Raw genomic sequence first — 22,305 nt, 5'->3', positions numbered from 1 at the left:
TTACCTTTTATCTTTGCTTGCACCGGTATTTGAACCATAGACTTTTCCTTCCGGTATATTCCCCATTTACTGGCTACTTCATCCTGCGGCAACTGCGCCTTCTTTGACTGCCTGTGCCCTCGGGATGCTTTCTGTCGTTCGGCGATCGCTTCTCGTATCTCCCTGTTCCACCAGCTTTTCGGTTTCTTCTTGCCTTTCTAGTGAACATGTTGTTTCTCTTTCCGTATTTCTGTCGTTGTTACACTTAGAAGCTCACTATATTCCCACTGCTTACTTGGCCATTTGCCAAGCTCTTCCTCGACTCTATTGACTCTATTTGTTATTTATTAAAGGGAAAATGAGACATCCACCCTATCGTAGCTAAGTGCGACAAAGGAAACCCATTCGGGTTCCTCGAAATTAAAGCTTGGCAGTTGAAGAAAAATTCGTCCTGGTCCGGGACGAATTTCGGCCACAGGCCAAATTTTAGGCGCATATGTAGCTTACGTATTAAATCCTTCGCGAGGACGAATATCGCGTATGCGGATCAGCTCACCCGCGCCCTCGATTGCAGTACTCCCGGCATGAGCTTGTGTTGCAAACTCGTGTAAGGCTGAAGGTGTCATAATTATGCCGCATTGAAGGGAGGAGAATGAGCAAGCGGCAAACTTATCCAAAAGAATATCGGGTCATATCCACGGGGACCAGACGAAGATTTGGCCAACAAGCGCATAGTGCTGTCAAAACAGGCTGTTAAAACCGCCGAATGCCGTGATGTTCGCCAATTGTGTACACACACCAAGCGAGGGTGAGCAGCCCAATCTGTGGAACACCATGGTTGCACGGTCCATCTATAGTGCGACATACGCATCGAGCGGGGATAACTTACTCGATGGCCTAAGTGAATCAGTCTAGTAATCCACGATTTACCCGTCTTTGGGAGGATGGTGGCTCGACAGAGGGTGACGTCTTCGAATACAACAGGGACCTGGTTCAAGGGCTTGCCGCAGCGCCTGGCCAGACACCTCCAGGCGAGCACCAAGTAACCTGTCGCCGGGTACAACACCCGTCCGTCCGGCCGGTGGCCGGTCAGGTACTGGTCAGCACTGTTGGCCTCCAAGTCGACTTCAACGATCTCTTCAAGCGCCTGCGCATAATTGACAACTCTAAGCCGTGGTCAAAAAGCGCACTTGATCTGAACGTTTGTTCGTTCCAAAAGAACAGACTGGTGGACGAGTTCCCAGAGCATAACGTGAGGTATAGTGCAAACGGGCACATAGTGCGAGCCTTCGTCCCATCTGCCGTACTGCGTGCCCGTTAGCGTCATTCTAGTAGAACATAGTTCATGCCAAGGCCTCAAAAGAAAAGCGTGCAAGCGCATAGAGTGACGGAGAGAAAGATGGAAAGAACAACGGTTAATTTCAGACGTTCGAGGTTTTTTTCTTCTTATTTTTCGAACGACTGTGGTTGTCCAGAAGAAAACTCCAAAATGTTTTCTTTGTGCTAGAACAGGTCAATCAAAATATTTCTACGAGCTGAAGAAACCGCCCAGGCCCAGCGTCTCGTGGCCACCTAACGACAAGGTCACCCGTCAAGACCTTGTTTTTCTACAAAGTCTTTACTCGCTCACTCTACCAAAACAGAAATGAACTCCTAAAGCTGTCTTCTGTTTTCGCTTGCACTTAGCAAATTATATGAAATAAACTTATGCATATTCCACCTTAGAACTTCTTTCTATGCGAAGCGAACCAATTTCTCCTTCACCCGCCGTGGTTGCTCAGTGGCTCTGGTGTTGGGCTGCTGAGCACGAGGTCGCGGGATTGAATCCCGGCCACGGCGGCCGTATTTCGATGGGGGCGAAATGTGAAAACACCTGTGTACTCAGATTTAGGTGCACGTTAAAGAACCCCAGGTGGTCGAAATTTCCGGAGTCCTCCACTACGGCGTGCCTCATAATCAGAAAGTGGTTTTGGGACGTAAAACCCCATTTTTAATTTTTTTTAATTTCTCCTTCATATTTCTTGCATCAAATTACAATGTGTCACTTTTGTTTCAGTCATTCGCAGGTTCATTCATATTTAATACCTGTACACCGCGGCGCTGCTCATTAGTGTGCCGTTTAATTTTGGAGCCTTGCTGTGTGCGCGTGTTTCCTTGTTCTTACGCTTTTCTTGTGATTTCATAATCGCTTATGTTTTCGTTTCAATGAAATTGATTCGTTGAGTTCCCTTGTTTACACTGTCTGGATCCTCGTCCACTGGCCAAGTATAGGTTCAATACGAAGACAACAGTAGAGAAAAGGGCTGGGGTGTTTTTCTGCGCACCGTGAAATCGCGCCACGTTGCCAGATTCCCCCAAAAGAGGGAGTAGCTGCCCTGTGGGCCGGAACGGTCAGAGTTCGACCAGGTGGAGTGTTCAATGACTTAGCGGAATTTGACGTAGTCCAGCACGGAACCCCTTGTGACCACTGTGTCTTATGGCGCCTTTCATTCTACGCTCGTGAAAGGCGGCGGTGATGTTGGTGCACAGAATGCGGCCGTACAGACGTCCGACGGCAAGGCAAAGACGCACATCGTGCCACTCGCCTGCGCCGCCGTGGGAAAGTCCTTCCATCCGGCCACCGTCCAGCTCTGCGTGTGGTCCCAGCTGACCAGGTGAGCGATGTTGGGCGTCCCACGGGGCACGGGCCACGGAACAGGCGGGTACAGAGGAGACAGGTCCATCTGGACTCCCAAGGTGTGCAGTCTCCCCAACGATCCCAGGAAGAAGGCGAGGTTGTCAGCGTGGCGCTTCATCAGGCCCAAGCAGCTGGCACGAGGACCCGCCGCACGCCGCAGGATCGCCTGTGCCCGCGTCGGACCAAACGCGGGAGGCATATTCCACTGGTCAATTTGGAGCAACTTTCACGCAGATGTTAGGATGGATAGTTGGGCGTGTTGGTTAAGCATGATCTGAAGTGAAGGCGCTAAAATGACGGAGGACAAAGAAGAAACACACACACACTCACACACACACAGGGCGCCTGTGTGTGTGTGTTTCTTCTTTGTCCTCCGTCATTTTAGCGCCATCACTTTAGTTCAGGCAGATATCTCTGCAGAAACTTTTCCAGAGCCATATATGGAATAATTTTTACACATAGACACTCTGGGGCAACTTTTTACGGATAGATATCTGCAGAAACCTTTACGGAGACATCTCTGGAGCAACTTTTACGGATGCATTTCTCGAGCAACTTTTACAGAGACATCTCTGGAGCAAATTTTACAGATACACCTCTGGAGCAACTTTAACGGATAGATCTTTGCAGAATCTTTTACGGAGACATCTCTGGAGCAACTTTTACGGAGAAATCTCTGGAGCAACGTTTACAGATACATTTCTGGACCAACTTTTACAGAGACATCTCTGGAGCAAACTTTACAGATACACCTCTGGAGCAACTTAAACGGATAGATCTTTGCAGAATCTTTTACGGAGACATCTCTGGAGCAACTTTTACGGAGAAATCTCTGGAGCAACGTTTACAGATACATTTCTGGACCAACTTTTACAGAGACATCTCTGGAGCAAATTTTACAGATACACCTCTGGAGCAACTTTAACGGATAGATCTTTGCAGAATCTTTTACGGAGACATCTCTGGAGCAACTTTTACGGAGAAATCTCTGGAGCAACGTTTACAGATACATTTCTGGACCAACTTTTACAGAGACATCTCTGGAGCAAACTTTACAGATACACCTCTGGAGCAACTTTTGCTGAGACATCTCTATAAACGGTTATATACGCAGTACCCACCTCGATGGTTCAGCGGCTGCGGCAGCCAGGTGCTGAGGACAAGGTAGCGGGTTCGATTCCCAGCCGTGGCTGTCGTATTTTGATTGGGCGAAGCGCAAGAACGCTTGTGCATTCGGGTTTGGGCCCGCATTGCTATTAGGCAAATTGAACGAATGATTTCACGCCAGTCATTTCATCTTACATGGCCGTGTTGAAATGTAGAAAAAAACGGAAGTATTATTTTATGACGATCCCCTTAGACTTTCCAGTATAAGCGTGTGCCGTAAAGTTTGCAACTAGGAAGGTAATAATTGGTATTAGTTTAATCAGCGAATGGATTCTTCTGGTTTTTCATGCAGATGATGCCCGCCTGGGCAGATAACTAATCGGTAGTGAAGTTATTCTATTCACGTTTGCAGGCTTTTCTTTAAGTGTTCGAAGTAAAACAGTAGCTACATGGTAAGCTTCTTTGTCGAGCAACGTTAACTGTGTAGCGGCACTGGTGCCAGTTAGAGAATCCATTATATCGGCAAGGTATTGCAACCTGGGCCGGTATTTTGTAGCGATGCCTTTTCCGATTCTATGCTTTTTCAGGTTTTTCGCTCTTGGCCACTGGTCAGAGCGACGGTCTGCCCACATTATCGACGCGATCAGGTGGCCGTGTGTGGTGGATGATAAGAATAGCATAGAATAAGGCATAAGGCATCGCTACAAAATAGCGGCCCTGAATTGTCATTGTCACCTCTTAAATTTAGCGGGCTGTACTTTTCTTTTAGTCTTTTAAAATTTGTGCGTGCAATCATTGAAAGAATAGTTTCCTACTAGAATTGCAAGACAGAACTCGGGCAGTAGTGCCCGCGGAAGCTGCAAACATGGTGGTACAGAAAGCACCAGGAATGGCCGTTACTAGGTGAACTTGCGCAATCTTCGTCGTTGTGATTTCAAAGAAATTTGTGACTTTGGAAATTGATCTTCTTCCACAAAATATTACAACAATTATTACAAGATATATGCTACAATTCGCAATGTTATGCATGTGCCCACTCTTATTGCCTTCTGCGTTTCCAGCAATAGGAGCGTCTGCTAAATTGAGGCCCGCGAATACGGACACAGTGTACAGCACCACAGGAGCGTCTGATGCCGCAAACACGAATGTAAGACAAATTCACGTACTAGCCATCCTTTCCCTAGGAGCTGAACAAGCACAGTGCCACAGTTCCCCATGCCAATTCTAGTAGAAAATTTGTGCTAAAAGAGCACTAAACGTGGAGTTGAGAATCTAACCAAGCGCGCCGTCGTCATGACGACGGTCTGAGCAGCCGCACGGAGGATGAGATCTGTGCACCTGCTCATTGCTGTTAGATACGGGACCTTTTCCTGAGCCTCCTTCGAGTTCACCAGACCACATCGAATCGCGCCACAGCTCATTAAGAAGCGCAGAAGCACGGATACCACATTCCCGAGGCGCGGCACGTGCAAACAAGTTGGCGGTCCCTCACCTCGTGTGCCGCAGGTGGAGCTATTCACTGCTTGACTCTTCCCGAAAGTGAAGCGAGAGCCTGGCGCTGTTCCAGGTAACTTGGGTCCAAGAGGCAAGACGGGTGTAATGCACCGTGAAACCCTGGCAGCGTCGCCCCCATCCGCCTATTGTCACGGCGCATTGCAAGTGAGCAAGGCAAGACCGCAGGGAGAAGTAAGCCCTCAGACAATTGGGGAGCAAGCAGCGAGCCTCTCCGCCGGGTGTGACACTATCGCACGGGCGCCTACCATTGGCCGAAAATGACGACACCTGAGTGAGCTCTCCCATTGGCCGAACGTGAAGTGTCTTCGAGACACCGAAGGGCTTAAAAGACAAAGACCGAGAGCATTCCTGGAGCATTCCTTGATTCATCTCTTTCGAGCTTCTTGCCACGGGCCGCAGCGTCCGAGTTGCTGCCGGCCCGTAATGACTTTTAAGACTGTTAATTGACTCTCACTGTAAATAGTGTGAAAAAACCTTCCAAGTTTTCATCCCAAAGTCCTCCTCAACTCCTACAGTGCGCGCGAAGCGCGGCTTGAGGATGAGTTTGCTTACGGCTGGTCGGTTGGCGTGCGATGACGTCACTAATGTTACAAAAGAACTGAGCGCACAGCGTTCGTTTGTGAGATGGCACAAGAAAGATGCGAGTGTCAAGGACGCCGCTGTCAAGAAGGGAAGGGACCAAGACAGGACACGGCGGCTTCACAAGTCCTTGAAGGGAAAATAGCGTCTGTCAGCTTCAATGATGACAGAGCATGTTCTTTTGCTTGATAAGGTACAGAACGACACGCTTCCGCACTAATCCTGAAAGTACGTAATTTCAGCACACCAGGGGCGCTATAACGTAAAGCTATTCCAAACTTTTCTATTCCAATTCTGCTATCAGCCCTCCGCGATTGGTCAAAAACTTTTTTCGACCACCCTCCACTTCACCTGTCTGTCACGCGACGCTACAAAAACCGCAATACCTCCCCATCTGATATGATGTGTGCACACTGATTATGCATGATTTGACAGAAAAAAGAAAAACAGTTATTTCTGATTCGACCCCTTTTCGCCATTAGCCCTCGGCTATTGGTGAAAAGTTTTCGGGCTGCACCCAGTTCACCTGCCTGTCACGCGACGTCACAAAACCGCACGAACTCACCGCGTCAAAGTGACGTGTACGCGATAAAGATGCATTAATATGCCGAACAAAACTGAATTTTTTTCGGAATAGCCGCAGGCTGCCCCGTTCCGAAAGGAATAAAAGATAGCTGCCGCCGATCGCTGAGACGCTGGCTACTCGCACCTGCCGGAGAGCATGGGTGTTTTTGCGTATAATAAAACTTCTTGCGTGACCGTGTAACGTTTTCAAGCACTTTCGGCCCGTTTCCTACCTCATTCTGCTAACTCTTCTTTGCTGAGGGTCAATTTTAGCGTCATTCTTAAGCTTCCGTTGCATGCCGCCGCGATTTTCGACCAGCCACCACAAGCTAAGTAAGGGAAAGCCGAGCAATCGCAGACGCCAGCACCACCCTCTTCATCCGGTTATCGGGTGGTTCGGCCCCATCGAATCCCTCTCCACTTGAGCGTTATCCTCGCTTCTTGTGAGCCAATTAGATACAACAAGCCGCTCAGTGTAGGCAATGTTATTCGTTTTTCAAGCAAACAAAAGGGACGTCCTATGAACGAGGAGAGAGTTTGATTTGTCTGTTCAGACAACCCTATGGGTGACCGCCCGGTGCTTGCGTCGGTGGTTACGCAAATTTGACGTCAGGAAATTGGAATAGAAACATATTGGAATAGTTTTACGTTATAGGGCCCCAGTAAAACTTCGGAATGTCACGTCCTATCAACCAAACGAGTCCTGCTTCAGCCGAACCGAAGCCGATGCTATAGCGCTTCACATTTTCCAATGGTGCCCATGCCCTTCGAAGCACCGCGAAAGAAATCGCCGTAGCGGTCACAACCACGTGAAGAAACAGGCAATAAAGCCAGAGACAGGCTCCATTGTCATTTTTTCTTTGTTACTGAAAAAAAAAAGGCCTCTCAAGTATCCCTACGCTTCGCGCTCACTCGTAACAGTGAGTTGCTCAAACTTGCGTGTACTTCACCTGCAGCAGGCAATGCGGTCCAATCTCGACCAAGATGGCGTCCTCCGGAACGTGCATCAGTGCCTCCCGGAACAACACGGGGCCGAGGAAGTTTTTGGTGTGGTACTCGGCCGAACACTGCTGCGAGCTCGGTTCCTTCCAACGGCTCTCCGGCACCGACGAGCTGATCCAGCGCTCGCTGCGGGGCTTGGACTCGGGAACAACCTGGTCGATCGAGTGTATGAAGAGAGAGAGGAAGGACGGATTGAAAAGGCGGGGAAGTGAACCAAAGGTGCACCCCTAGTTTCATTCCGCACAAGTTCCGCTAAGCAAAAGTGGAACATATCTGCTAAAATGTGCCATTTACTATGTGGAACAACCGTCGAGCTTGGGTGTCGGCTCTTACTTGAGGCCGAACTTCTTGTCACATTTATTGTATGTCACCCTTAGTATGGTTCCACATCAGTTTTCATTAAGTTGAACAGTTTAGTCTCGATCGTTTTGCGCAGGTTACACCCACTCAGTGGAACACGTCTGCAAAAATTTTTGACTTAGTGTAACTTACGTGGAACGAGGTTAAGAATACTTCTCGTTTAATACGCTGTACGATAGGAACGGGTAAGTGGATAGAAAAAAAAAAATTACGACATAATCCATCTCACGACGAATGTCGCCGTTGATGTTATTGGCATTGAATGGTTGAAGCAATGTAGTGACACAACCTTTTGCCAAATTCTTCACTGCTGAGCAATCGACTTAAATTTTTCTGTTACCGACATCATCTTCATTTCTCTTTTAACTCAACGTTCCCTCCTGTAGTGCATGCCTTCCCTAGGGCTCGGCGGATCAACAACGGGCCTTAGCGGGGCAAGCGCTCTTCTTCTTTACTGGGCCTTGGCGCTGGCCTTAAATAAAGTTTTTTTTTTCGCTTTCTTCACTCAATGCACGCGTCTGGCCCCATTCTAGTCACTCCACCTAGGGGTGGACCTCTTTCTCCCCACTCCCGTGCTTTTGATGCCGACTGTCTCATTTCTCTGTAGCATGACATTTTCAACGTTAGTGTTGCCAACTTGTTCACGCCTTGCCTTTTGTCCTGCTTGTCAATCCGGGCACCCATACCAAGTGGCACATTCCCGTTCTGGAGAACTGGCCAAGAATGCTCACGTATATAGTGGCAAGTGTCTAGTTGCACATACCCAATGAGCCAAGCTGTCTATTCTAATATTACCTATTCGGACATATGCCCAATGGCAGATACACTGAGGCCCAAGTTGGTGCGAAAGAGGTTAGTTGGAAACATCGTACAGAAAGGTTCCTGAAGTTCCCAAAGAATGATAATTGCAATAAGAGGTAAAAGATAGACCCATAAATAATAAAGAGAAATGGGAGGCAGGGTGGGGGAGCAGAAAAAGTTCCTATTTGCTACCCTGCGCGCGGCAAGGAAAAAAAAAAGGGTATTGGATTTGACAAACTTTAATAAATGTCCTGCAGGACGCACGTCAGCGAAAAAAAAAGAAAGAGATCTTACCGAGAGAAAGAGAAAATTACCGTGTAGTACAACGAACCTAAAGTGTGGGAACAACGCAGGTGCAGCGCAACCGCTCTCAGAAGTCAGGTGGGCCTGTATATAGAACCTCTGGAACTGGAGCACAAGCAGGTGCACGGCGTCTTCTGCGCGGACTTTTTTTTGTACCAGTGACCGAGGAGACCCGGTTCTGAGTCAAGGAGATATAAATCTCCTGACTTCCTGCAATGTTTCACGTCTCGGTAGGCTTTCTGTCGTACTACCTGTGCAGCTAGAGATCGTACGAAAACCTCTCGCCAGCTCTTGTTCTGCGAGCGCGTACGAGATCGTATAGGTTTACGCTGCCGCGTGCCCACGCCCTGCGCGGCGGACCCGGAAATGACAGGTTTTCCGCTGGAAACGCACTGACAGACAGCCGGCGCTGCAAAACACACACATTGTGTATAGTCTCACCTTCAGCAGGGCCTCGTGGAGCGCCGCGCCGATGCTGTCCACGTGCGGGCTGTGGAAGGCGACGTCCAGGCTGTTCACTTCGCGGGCGAACACGTTCGCGGCCTCGAGTTCGGCGACCATCTTAGCGACGGCTTCGGCGGGGCCCGACACGGTCACCGAGTCCTCGGCGTTGTGACACGCGGGGTGCACGTCCGGCGGACAACGCCTCGCCGCCTCTTCCCACGTCAGCCCTGTGGAAAGCGCGGAGGTTTCGAATCCACCGACGCGCCATCGCTCGGAGCGGGCAGGAAGTAAAACGCCACTGTTCCAGATCAACAGATTGCCCGGTTGGAACACGAGAGGAAGGCTCTAACTACGGGAGCCCATTCCTAGCACCCTTCCTCCCATTCCCACTCGCCTTCCTAGAACGGCCCAGGTTCTCATCCACAAAGCAAGAGCTAAGGCATCTATTACACCGGATGTCCTGAGCAAGTGGAGAAGAACAGAAGTGGAGTGCCCCAGCTGCCCTGCGATCAACGTCGATCTTAAACACATGATCTGGTCCTGTCCTGCCACAGCCACCCTTAGGGACAAGCACACCCGACCTCTAAAGGTGGCATCGTACGAAGACTGGGTCGCACCTCAAGCAGATGCCACCAGAAGAATCAACGCTTTGCTCTCCTTTGCGAAGGAGGCAGGCATCCTTCCTTTCACCTAACCCCCACCCCTATCTTAGGCCACGGGGCATCCCCTTTTAATAAAAGTTTCAATCAATCAATCAATCGTGCCAGGCATAACGTCGACATTTAAGGAGACACCGCGTGAATTAGGGCCCAAACACGACTATCGGCGGCAACTGTTGCCATTTGGGGCTTTCTTTTATCGATGACTCATTAGGGTAGGAAAATGCAGTGATCTGCGCACAGGCACAAGCGAACGGACTATAGACGCACCTTCTTGCGAATATTTCATTAACAGCAAGTGTATCCCGTTGCTTCTTCGTTTATCTTCGTACAATACATGCCACGCTTTGTGCTCTAATGAGTCGGTGACAGTCTAAATGAGGGTCTCATTATTTATCGTGAGAGCGACGACATGCAGACAGAAATACGACGAACACACAAGGCGGTGCGGTATACTTCTAACTGTGGCTTTATTGAAACATAAACTGCAGTTTAGCATGCGCACATTGTCACCCTAACTTTCCAACGCTAGCTAATGGTTACATTGCAGAAGGTCAATCTCTTCATCTTGAAGAGATACGCGAACTACGCTTACAGACGTGCCACCTACTGTAAGTTATTTGCCTCGCCAGTTTATCACGGGACCTTATAAAAGTCTAATTGGTTTTAAGGGGTAGATGTGACATTATACGAAGCGTATAGAACATGTGAGTAGATGCCAAGTGGAGGCAGACGCTGTCGACGGCAGCAAAGTAATCACATTATGATATTTGCGGTCGATATATGGCGTGCTCGGCCGACGCAAGACATGGGCAAAGTGATGTCACTGAGGGAATTCAACAGTTTCTTCTTCGGGGACTTTATTCGACTGATGGTGATGGCGTTCTGCAACGTGAAGGTACCAACACTTTGAAAATGGTACGAAGGTAGCAACATATAACGCTACATTTGAACTAAGTATTTCAGTGAGCGTACGGCTTTTCAACAAAGTTAAAGTTCAAGGATTGTAGTGACTAGGTGGTACAAAGGTAACCTTATCATTTCGCGAAGCATTGCTCATGACGTGGAGATTAGCCCTTCTCCGATAGCGACTTCTTTTGCCAAGTTAGCATATCATTAGCCCCAGTTAACATCGCAAAGGCCGAGTTTAAGGAACTTACAGTACTGAAGCTGTAGTCGTTGGTCAAGAAGCATATAGAAGCTACAGCGCTGCTGCAGTCTCACACGCACTCGCCCTCGAAATGTGCCACAGTGTTAGTTTGCGCTCCACGCACAAGCCTGTCTTGTCGCATGACAGTGGTCATCAAAAAAGCCACCCAAGTGTAGACTACTTTAATGAGCTTGAATCGCTGAAGCGTGACGCGGACACTTACCCACGGCCGCCATAGAACCCTTGGGCAGGTTCCCCAATTCAGTGCAGCGCCCACGCCAGTAAGAGCAAAGGACTGCCTGCTCGGCTGTCAAGCCCCCGTCGGCGTAAGCGCAACCAATCTCGCCGACCGAGTGGCCCAAGATGCCGTCTGGCTGCAGCCCCATGGCTCGAAGCATGTCCACTAGCGCCACCTGTGAAAGAGGTGCAGTGGCGGAAATGGCGCTTTGCTGAATGATACACTCATCCGCAGAATCGCGGCAGTTCGGCATCCTCTCTCTTCGTCGGGGTAGTAAAAGCCAGGAAATAAGTTCCGCCACTACTCGGAGCAAACGAATAGGGTGTCACCAGTATTGTCGGCGATGCGCTGAAGCAAGTCACGCGGGTCCACAGCAGAACAGAAATGTTCACCTCGTATACCGAGATGATTGTCCGCGCCATAAATCGACACAATACGTCCCCTTCGCGCGTCGTGTGAGCAATGGTGTCACGCCAGAATAGTGAATCAAAAGCAAATATCACTGACGAAATTAGTGATATTGAAACATGTCGCACACAGCACACATATTGAGAACGCTTCTGGTTGGACCTATGCTGGAGGTTTGAATAAGTCTGTAACGTATCTGAGTGAAGCAAGTTGGAATGTATACGGCTAGATGCTTGCTCTCGTTGTCATGCTGTCACGTATCGGGTTCACTTGCTCCGTTGTTTTTCAAAATGTTTGGCGTCAGGCATATTTGTTCAAGTGCCTGGATAGGCACTTCTTAATTGTGCGACACGGAACAGCCGATTTGACTTTTCTGAAGAGCGTTATCTCATTCCGTACGCATTCTGTAAACTTTACAAAACTTCACTTAACAGCTGACAATTGTGGAGACGCGGGAAATGTGGTGAAGCTAAATTTTCGACGTACAGAATTAACTGGTGCCTGCTGTGGGGCAAAAAGGACGCAGCGCAAAAACGACAAGGACACGAGAGAGCAACACACACGCAGTGATGAGTTACAACAGTTTATTCATTTATTCAGTTTATTGCGTGTCGATCTCTCGTGTCCTTGTCTTTTTTTGCGCTGTGTCCTTTTTACAATGAACCACCAACAAGCCCAAGCTTCCGCGCTAAGCTGATATATAGGGGCTGAACGAGACAGCGCATGCTTACTCCAGAGGTTGGTGATTGGGTTCCGCGTATTAATCTAGCTGTTCGTCTTGTCCAGTAAAGTGTATACTGTGTCTCCCAACTGTAGCAATGTATATGCCACTCTATAGTAGTGGCTAGATTGGTCATTTTCAAATCACGTAGCTTGAGAGCGCAGCTTTTACGAAGTTCCGCGTGGCCATGACAGCGGGGTCGCCACTACCGTTTTAGACACAAACACCCAGACATTCAAGTTCTGGTAGGCAACACCGCACGATGACTACGTGGCTTTCCGTTATGTGCAACAGCCCGTCCTAGTATAAATCGACACTTTTCGTCAATCACCAACTTACCCTACAAGAATAGTGGCTTCGTTGGTCAATGCTACTTTCTTTCCCGTTACTGATCGAAGCTCCGCTTCACAGGTCCTTTTTTATTATTATTTCTTAGAGCGCGTTAGAACAACGCCCTTTAGCGTCGTTTACTGCATCGTAGAATGCAGCACGAATGAGTTAGGGCTAATTGGAGCGCGTTCTTTTGCCAGCCATCACCCCTTTTGCGTGATGTCGGCATGATTTCTGCTCGTATAGTCTGGAGCCTGCACCAACTTTGGAGACCGCACATCTGCACAGTACGATATGGCAATCTCGAACAACTAAAGTGCGTTCTGCTTTGTACTTTCCCGTTCGGTTCCGTTTGTCCGAGACTGCGCGCAACAGGTGTAACGGGCATGCGAGCTTGACGCTATCAACACTCAGCGAACAGGAGACGTCACAGCCCGTGGCCGACTTTCCATCAACGCCGACCTGTCCTCCTCGAGGCAAGCGCTGAAAACTTTGGCTCCACGCCAATGCTTCTCCCGTTCGCTGACCGTTGATCTCTTTGGCTCCCCCTTCGTGCGAACCCGCTGTCTTGTTCGGCACCATACGCACCTGTATCGCCGCAATGGCGACGAAAGGCGAGACCATGGTCGGATCCCGGGGGTCGTCGCTCGTCACCAGGTCGATCAGATCGACGCCGACTTCCTCGAGCAGCGTCTCGTGCGACCTGCGGATGGAGCGGGCGAAGGGGTCGAAGTGCATCATCTGCCGCGCCATGCCGTTCCACTGGCAGCCCATGCCGGTGAAGACGAACCACAGGGGCCGCCTCTGGAGCGGCGCCCGGTCGACCACCTTGACGACCTCGGTGACAACGGACTCTTCGACGGGAACCACGGCGTAGCCTCGGTACGGGAACTGCCTCGCCCTGGGCTGTCCGACGCGGTTCAGGAGGGCGTACGCGGAGTCCGGGTACGGTCCTTCGGCCACCATCCTCTCCAGCGTGCGCTGCGGAAGTGGGACGTTTTGGGGGAAAGGCGGGAACTATAGCGACCAGGAATTCCGCTGCTGGTCGACTTCGGAGCAACACATTTCAGCTCTACGAATCAGGATGTGTATGTTGCGTGACCTGTTTCACAAGTTTAGTTGTTGTCTTAGTTAGGGCCGGGTAAGAGGCCGGTTGAAATTCAAGTAATCGTCTAATGCTTTGTTTCTCTAAATAAACAGATTTTGTTAAGTTGGGCTCGTCGGTTCAACACCTCAGTTCCCCACCGATCTTACAAGATTGACTTGTATTCTTCTGATTAAGTAAGGACTGTTACAATAGTTGGACTTGCATTCTTATTCTGGTATACAAGCGTAACAGATACGATCGCATGCACAAGCGTTCGACCTTGTTTGCTTTGTGTTTATGTCTGTCGATGATTTTACCCTAGTGTACCCTTGTTATTGTCTCATATTTATTATTTGTCCGCGTGGCTTGCTACATGACATATTAGATACATGCGATCAGCCACAGCAGATGGCGAGCATCCACCGCAGATGTGGGGGCATTGAACACGTCCCAGGATCTTCAGGTAGAGGGCCTCAGGTACCAGGCCTTAAACACTGGTTACAGAATCTGATCATTTTTATTCAGCGGTGGTATATTTTCCAAACAGGCAAATTATTACACAGGAAAACAAAAATGTACTGTTTAAACGTCAGAAAGCTCAACGTATCATTTTTATAAGCTCATTTTGATACCTCCAAATTGTCATTTAGACACGGAAAACGTTACAGAAAGCCTACAGCTACATTCCTATTATTTTTTTTGTATCCTGGACAGAGTCTTACGTTTCGGGCGGTTGAGGAAACCAATTAATAATTATTTACAATGCTAATTAATTGTGCTCAGAACTACTCCATAGTCATGCGTGAAGGTGAAACAAAAATGGCAGGCGACCCTAATCTTTGACTTAGCTGTTTCTTAGTGGCACTCGCACCTCGGCGTTGATGTTCCTCTTTCCCCTGGCACGATATGCGGGCGAGGAGTGAGGGAGGGCGAGGAGGAAGTCCAGCGCGCACCACCTGGCGAGGCGTCGCAAGCCCTCTCGCAAGCGGCGCACAAAGCGCACCTTACGCGCCCTTTCCGGTGATGACGTCAGAGCACGTGACGAGCGCGCGCAATTGTTGCGAGCAAGCGAACGAGCGAGCGAGCAGGTGAGCGCCGGGAGAGGAGAAGCGAGACACGAAGGGGTGACGTCACATCCGCTCTGCTAGGCTGATGTTCAGCCTATGCCCGGCAATTGCTCTCCATTGATTAGCCGGCTAAACATCATGCCGCCTTCTCGTGTGGGATGTTACTAGTCTACGACGGGTGTTTTGGTGTGCGGTAATCGGTGATCTCTTAATTAATTCTCATTATTACGGACACTTCAGTAACTCAACTTGTAACTAAACTTAAGCTATCATGTCATATCTCTAACGAAGCCCACGAATTGTGTACTGTGCTATTCTTTTCTATTTCTTTCTGATTCGTTTTGAATTTCCTCCCTGGTCGTCTCAGAAGGTGAACCAGAACTGCTGCGCAAGAAAAAGGAAAGTGCAACTCCATGCTCGGGCCATTAAAAATCGCCCTCTATGTGCGAATGTCGTTGGGGCTTTCTTTTTTTTGCGTTAGGAGGCCGCTCACCAAAAGGGCGTCCTCGTTCCTCCCAGCCATAAGTACCAGCCTCGGCAGTTCCGGCTGCTGCCGCGGAATGCTGTCCGCGTGCGGACTCGGGTTGGACTCCAGGATGGTGTGCACGTTCGCGCCGCCGATTCCGAGCGCGTTGATGCCGACGTGGCCGCCGGCAAAGGGCGTCGGCTTGTCCACGACTTCGATGCGGCCGTCGTGCAACGACGGGATGTCGGGGTTCGGCTCCTCGAAGTGCAGGTTGGCCGCGATGGTGCCAGTCTCCATGGCCAGTATCACTTTGGCCACCGAAGGGATTCCTGGGACGAGATGACGACCACACACAGTGCAAAACAGCATTCAGCGGTTTGTGCGGGACAGAAACCCTTAAAAGACGCGCCTGCAGTGCCCTTCATCATCATCATCAGCAGCAGCAGCAGCAGAAGTATACTACTCTATGTCCACTGCAGGACGAAGGCACCTATCTCCAGTGCACTTAGAGGATTACAATGCTAGCCGAGGAAGAAATGGCCATGCGCATTTCCCACACACATCCTGAGGACGTCTGAGAGATGCGCTGATTCCTCACCCCCCTCCCCTTGCCGTTCATGCAGGGTAGCAAACCGGAAAGGTTTATTCGATTAACCACCCTGCCTTTCCTCTCTTACTTCTCCTCACAGAAATCTGTGCATTACTCACAGACCAAGGTCAGAGGAGGCTGAGGGCCTCCTCTGACCATACAGAGCAATACAGAGCACCATACAGAGCACCATACAGGATATGTGCGGGGCATGGAGGAAGGCAAAATATAGGAGGGAACATTACGTCACGCAGCCAGCCTTGGCAAGCCACAGTGGTGGCCAACACGTGACCTCTTGCGTGGAGATCACGGAGCAAGAATCGAGATTCGCTGAGACGTTTGGTTCCCAGTAGCTATGCGAGCATATTGTTAGATATGGAGCTGTTTCCTGCGATTACTTCGAGTTCCCCAAACCCCTTCGAGTCGCAGCACAGCTAATTGAGGAATGCCGAAGCAGGAAAGCACATTCCAGAGGAGCGGCCGAGCAAACAAGTTTAAGGCAACAAGTTCACGTGCCAACAAGTTCGTGCGCCGCCGGGATTAGCAGGTGGGCCTCGGACAATGGAGCATGAGCAGCCCTCCCCTTCTCCTCGTTAGAAGTGCATTGCCAGTCTGCGAGGCAAGACCGCAGAGAGCCGCCAGGTGTGACACCGCGACACGGGCGCCTACCATTGGCTGAAAGTGGCGTCATCGGAGCGGACTCTCCCATTGGTCAAACATGACGTGACTTACAGTGCTCGAAGGGTTTATAAGAAGCCTTCCAGAGAGACCTGAGCATTCTGGGACATGCCCTGATTCCCTGATTCACCTCTCTCGAACTTCTTGCCGCGGGCCGCAGCGTCCGAGTTGCTGCCGGCCCGTAATGTCTGTACGTTTGTTACTTGACGTCTCACCTCCCTGTACATAATGTAGAATAAACCCTCCCAAGTGTGGGTTTTTCATCCGCGAAGTCCGTCCTTCAACCCCTACATCTGGTTGGCAGCGGTAGGATCGCCTCCGAATGCATCAGCTGATGGCAGCGCTACGGATCAACCTTCGTCGAGAGAGATCCTAAGGAACCGGGAAGAGCGAAGAAGAGAGAGCCTTCGTCGAAAGAGGTCCGAAGAAACTGGGAGTAGCGAAGAAGGAGCGAGCCTTCGACCCAGGGAGTCCGGAGGAACCGGGAACAGCGGACGAACGAACCGGATGGCAGGGTGCTGCAACCGTAAGTGAGCGCGTGGTTTTTTTCCTTATGATTCGCCAGACTCAAAGGTTGTGTGTTCAATTTTGATAGTTCTGGGAATCGGGAGTTTGATGCACTCTGTATTTGCACAAATTAATTAAGGAAAACAGTTTTAACCACCTGTCGGGGCAGCTGCCATGGATCTTAGAAGGTTGACGAGGTTAGACTTGTTGTTGGTGTGGGACGATTTGGGAGTTGAGGCGGACGAACGGATGAAAACGCCAGCTATCATAAAGGCGATTAATGATAGTGGCAATGATGACATAAGCATTGCGCTTGCTTGGGAGGTGATACAGGAGCCACGGGAGCGTGTGCGTCGTGTACGTTTGCGAGAGCGTCGTGAACTTAGGAGTAAGCATAAGCGTGAAGAACGCGAGAATGAACGGAAGCATGAGCTTCAAGAACTTACTCTTAGGTGTGAGCTTCACGATCGTGAGAATCAACGTAAGCTTGAGCGTGAGCAAAAGTATGAGAGAGAGAAGGCAGCACTGATCAAAGAGATACAGTATTGTGATCAGTTATTGGCACAGAGACAACGGCTGTCTGAGAATTCTGTAGGTAGTACAGAGCGAAAGAATGAGGAAGCATCTAGCAGATTTTCGCCAGAAGCCGACGAAAAGAGTAGTGCCTGTGAGATTAGCTGCAGAACCATAAGTGAAGGGAAAGGGCTAGCTGCTAACGATGCCTTAGTGGCAACAGAGGCCGTTAAAGGCCGTAGTGAGAGCGACGAGGTGCTGTGCCAACAGATGACTGTGGAGACAGCTAGGCCAGCTGCGAACAAATTGGCACAGTTACCGCGTGTGTGCGTCGCTGGTAAGGTTAGCGAGGTTGCTAGCGAAGAAAAGGGTACTGCTGACCCGACGGACGCGAGCACCCATGTAGAGCCAGATCTGCGTGCAGAAGTGAAGTGCGAGCTGGACGATGCAGTTGAGAATAGCTCTCGGGGTGGCGAGCTCCGTAGCTCACGAGAGAACAACTGCATTGTTCAGGGATCGGTGCGGCTCTCCGCCAGTCTAGATAGCCTAGAGAGGGATGGTTCAGTTTATAATCATTCGGACTGTGCGCGTGAGACAGCGATCGATACCGACGGGCTGTGTGCCGATGCACAGCGTGCGCTGGGCAATGTAGTAGAGGGCAGTTCGCAAGAGTGCGAGTTGTCTAACTCGAGTAAAGCCTGCTGCATTGTGCCAGAGTCGGTTGAGCTGTCCGCCAGTCGAGGCAGAAAGAATGTTGATTTAAATGAAAATCACTCAGACTGTGCGGGTAAGAGACCTATCCGGGCCAATGAAATGTGTACCGGCCAGCACGAGGCACGAGAAGGCGACATGAAGGCGAGTGCAAAGAGAAAGCGCCGTAAAAAGAAGCGCAGTAAAGACCGAAAGTCGGTAATTAATGTAGCGCCGCCAAAGATGGCAAGAAACCCAAAAGGGCAGGGCGCGAGGAAGAAGGTGCGGTCGTCTAGGACGATGTTGACGCATCCAGAACGTTCGAGCCACAGGTCAAAAGGGGACCGCGAAGCATGTTCTGCACGGACGCGGACAAAGGGCACGAGGCAGTTAAACTCCTCGTCGTTCCGTAGTTCTTTTCACAGCTCAGCGTGCAGTTCGAAGAAACGCAAGGTGGCAGGACGAGACCAGGTGGGGAGGAGCGACGCGGTCAGTCGAGGTCCTGTTGAAAACGGGGCGGGAGGACGCAAATTGGCAGCAGACCGTAGAGTCTTGGGGGAGCTGATAGTGAATCAGCCCTTTTGTTGTCTCTCGGCAGCCAGAGTAGCTTTGAAACTACGCCCACCGCGGGTACGACTCAAAAGTGAGTCAGACATAAGCGTTTGGAAAGGGAGGCCAAGAGTGCTTCCGTAGAAGTAAAACGTGTTATTTTGTTTTATTTTTGAGCATCGGAAAATTTCGCGATTTGAGACTAGGTTTTCTTTCAATATGTAAAGGTATGAGCTTTGTGTGTGTTTTCGTTCGAGAAGCTCGAGATTTGAAAGATGCGTTTTAAGTAAACATGTAGTCTCGCGAGATGCTCATTAATAAGTAGATAGGCTTTTTTTTGTGTGTGAGTAACCTGAGGGCCAAGGTTATTGTTGAGAGGCCTATCGTAACGCGCGTGTGTTTTATTTAACCTTCTTTCTTTTTAAGTGTTGAATTTTCTAAAGTTAAGCGCGTAGATTTTCAGTGAGTGCGTGAGTTGCACTGAGAGGCGTTCTTAGTTCCTTTAGCGCGTGTCCTGTGTGGACGGAAGGAAGCAGATTTATGACTGGGTTGCTAGTGTGTGTGGAGGGCAGCCGTATTCTGACTTCTCTTATAAGTACGCGTTGAACGAGTTATTAAAAGACGCATCATTTTAAGAGTTCTGCGGAGTGTGTAAGTCCCGCGAGTTTAATTGTTCGTTTAAGTCACGTGTCCTAGAGGGACTAAAGGAAGAAACGTGAGTAAGCGTAATGAAGAGTTTGCCTACAACGCAAGTACGCGTTCTGTTTAATGACCACAAGGCTAGTGCGCTTGTGATTACGTACTTGTGAGGTTGACCAGACTGTTCAGTGGCACCAATACGTGCGATAAGTACGCCACTGCGATAGATTGGAAACATGCTGTTCGTGTAGTTAGGCCACTTAAGTAATGTTCGGCTGTTTTCATTTGTTGTTTGCATCGTCAACGACCCTTTTGTTTTGCAACAACAATAGTACTCTGGTCTTGTCGGCGATCGAGGAGAAATTGATAGCTGTTTGGAAGGGTGGTTACAACTGTTTTGTCAAAATTGGGGAAATAAAAGATCAGGGTTGATTTTGACTCAGTAATAGCCTGGCGAGTCAGGGGTGAAGAGCCTGCGCTTACGCGTGGTGCAGCGCTGTGTTGTTTGGCTTGTTTGACGTCTGTTCTCCAGGGTCAAGGATCCCGAAGTTCGTCAAACGAAGCTCGACCCCAGTACCCTGCAGCTTCTATCAGCCTTCCTCATGGCCAGCGAATTGAGTTCACCGGCCATTCAGAACTACCGGGGCGAGGACGAGCTGTTAGATATGGAGCTGTTTCCTGCGATTACTTCGAGTTCCCCAAACCACTTCGAGTCGCAGCACAGCTAATTGAGGAATGCCGAAGCAGGAAAGCACATTCCAGAGGAGCGGCCGAGCAAACAAGTTTAAGGCAACAAGTTCACGTGCCAACAAGTTCGTGCGCCGCCGGGATTAGCAGGTGGGCCTCGGACAATGGAGCATGAGCAGCCCTCCCCTTCTCCTCGTTAGAAGTGCATTGCCAGTCTGCGAGGCAAGACCGCAGAGAGCCGCCAGGTGTGACACCGCGACACGGGCGCCTACCATTGGCTGAAAGTGGCGTCATCGGAGCGGACTCTCCCATTGGTCAAACATGACGTGACTTACAGTGCTCGAAGGGTTTATAAGAAGCCTTCCAGAGAGACCTGAGCATTCTGGGACATGCCCTGATTCCCTGATTCACCTCTCTCGAACTTCTTGCCGCGGGCCGCAGCGTCCGAGTTGCTGCCGGCCCGTAATGTCTGTACGTTTGTTACTTGACGTCTCACCTCCCTGTACATAATGTAGAATAAATTCCTCCCAAGTTTGGGTTTTCATCCCGAAGTCCCGTCCTCGAACCCCTACAATATATATATATATATATATATATATATATATATATATATATATATATATATATATATATATATATATATATATATATATATATATATATATATATTTTATCCGGTGAGAGTTTGTTCAGCTGCCCTGCTGGAGCTCTGCCTGCAGAGCGGGAACATTAAAAGCAGCCGCGCACTTTGACGTGCGACAGCGTGTTGGGCCGCCCCTGGCATAGCAGATTTCGGCTTCAGTCGCGTCGCGGTATGTTCTCTCTTCATTTTTCCTTCCTCCATGGTGCAGCGGATAGACATGATGATGATGATGGTGATGTGACAACTTAGATCATGATAATGGGGATGGTCATGAAATGACTATCTCCTTTCGGCTAACGGTGCAGCAACGTGCCACCAAGTTCATCTTTTTTACCCTTCGGTATACTTAATCTTTGTATACCTTTAGTAAGTAACTTTCTGAATTTTGCGCTGTCGCTGCGCCCTTCGGGGACACGCGCAGTGAGCATGCGGGGCCACGGTAAGTAATATTAGGCCTTTAGTATAGACATTTAGCATGTCCGCTATTCCGGCAAACGGGGGCGGTTTGGGCGGATTGCCGTATTTGCGGGGGCGTAAACGTGAGCGGTCGGAGCGCTGCAGCCCCCTGGTGGCGTAGAGTTCATCCAGACAAACAAAGCTAAAACTGCAGTAACCCACTATATCCTGCTTCACTGCTGGTGCAAATTTTCGGCAAAGGCGTAATTGTGAACATGATTACGCCGCTGTCGAAAATTTATACCAGCAGCTAAGCAGAATATAGCACTTGGCTTTGTGTTTGTGTGGTTGAGCTTTGCACCACTAGCTGGCGCCACCAATCTGCCTCCCCTCCCCCCCCCCCGCTCAACTGGCAAACCGCCCGCGCTTGCCGGAATACCGGACGCGCTAAAATTCTCTAGTGGCTCATGAGCGTCCGTGCACAGTCCGTGGTGGACGCAGGAAAGCGGTGATCAATCACAGCCGGTGACGCTGCGCTTGCATCCGGCCACAGCGGCGTCTGTTCGCAGAACAGCTCAGACAATAGCAACAGAGGCAGTCATAGACAGGCTTTCGCCTATCGCTGTTTAGATCAGCAAAGTTCCCATAGATTGTTTCGCGTGGGCTGGCCTAGCTGCCGCCTTTATTGACGCCCCATCACGCTGCTAACCGAGAGTTGTGATTGACGACTGGGCACCCGGTTTGCAATCTGATTCCTTTACAAAAACACAATCCCTTTTCTCTTTTTTGCTTTAGGAAAGCTTGTGTGTGAAAGGTTATACACGACTGGTGCCGATGACTGGTAGACGGGTCAGCATTTAATTTGACCGTTGTTTGGAGCTACCAAATTCAGAGATACCATTCGATAAACTGCATGAGAGAACCCCGTGGTTTATAAACAGTTCTTGGCTACCTGTC

At 49.8% G+C, this 22,305-nt stretch overlaps 1 protein-coding gene across 1 annotated transcript in view; it reads right to left on the bottom strand.

The window, feature by feature from the left end:
* Window positions 1–22,305, bottom strand: part of LOC135920126 (fatty acid synthase-like) — an 80,521-nt gene that overhangs the window by 49,558 nt on the left and 8,658 nt on the right. The window contains exons 6-12 of the mRNA XM_070524683.1: window positions 15,485–15,786; window positions 13,426–13,818; window positions 11,364–11,553; window positions 9,329–9,558; window positions 7,372–7,575; window positions 2,565–2,822; window positions 910–1,126 (exon numbers count right to left, since the gene is read on the bottom strand). Of these exons, the coding sequence (XP_070380784.1) occupies window positions 910–1,126; window positions 2,565–2,822; window positions 7,372–7,575; window positions 9,329–9,558; window positions 11,364–11,553; window positions 13,426–13,818; window positions 15,485–15,786 (1,794 nt within the window). The remainder of the gene's footprint in view (window positions 1–909; window positions 1,127–2,564; window positions 2,823–7,371; window positions 7,576–9,328; window positions 9,559–11,363; window positions 11,554–13,425; window positions 13,819–15,484; window positions 15,787–22,305) is intronic.

This window comes from Dermacentor albipictus, chromosome 8 (genome assembly GCF_038994185.2).
Source record: "Dermacentor albipictus isolate Rhodes 1998 colony chromosome 8, USDA_Dalb.pri_finalv2, whole genome shotgun sequence".
Taxonomy (NCBI): domain Eukaryota; kingdom Metazoa; phylum Arthropoda; class Arachnida; order Ixodida; family Ixodidae; genus Dermacentor; species Dermacentor albipictus.
Note: the sequence above shows the minus strand (reverse complement) of the source record. Positions and strands in the feature narration are given on the sequence as shown.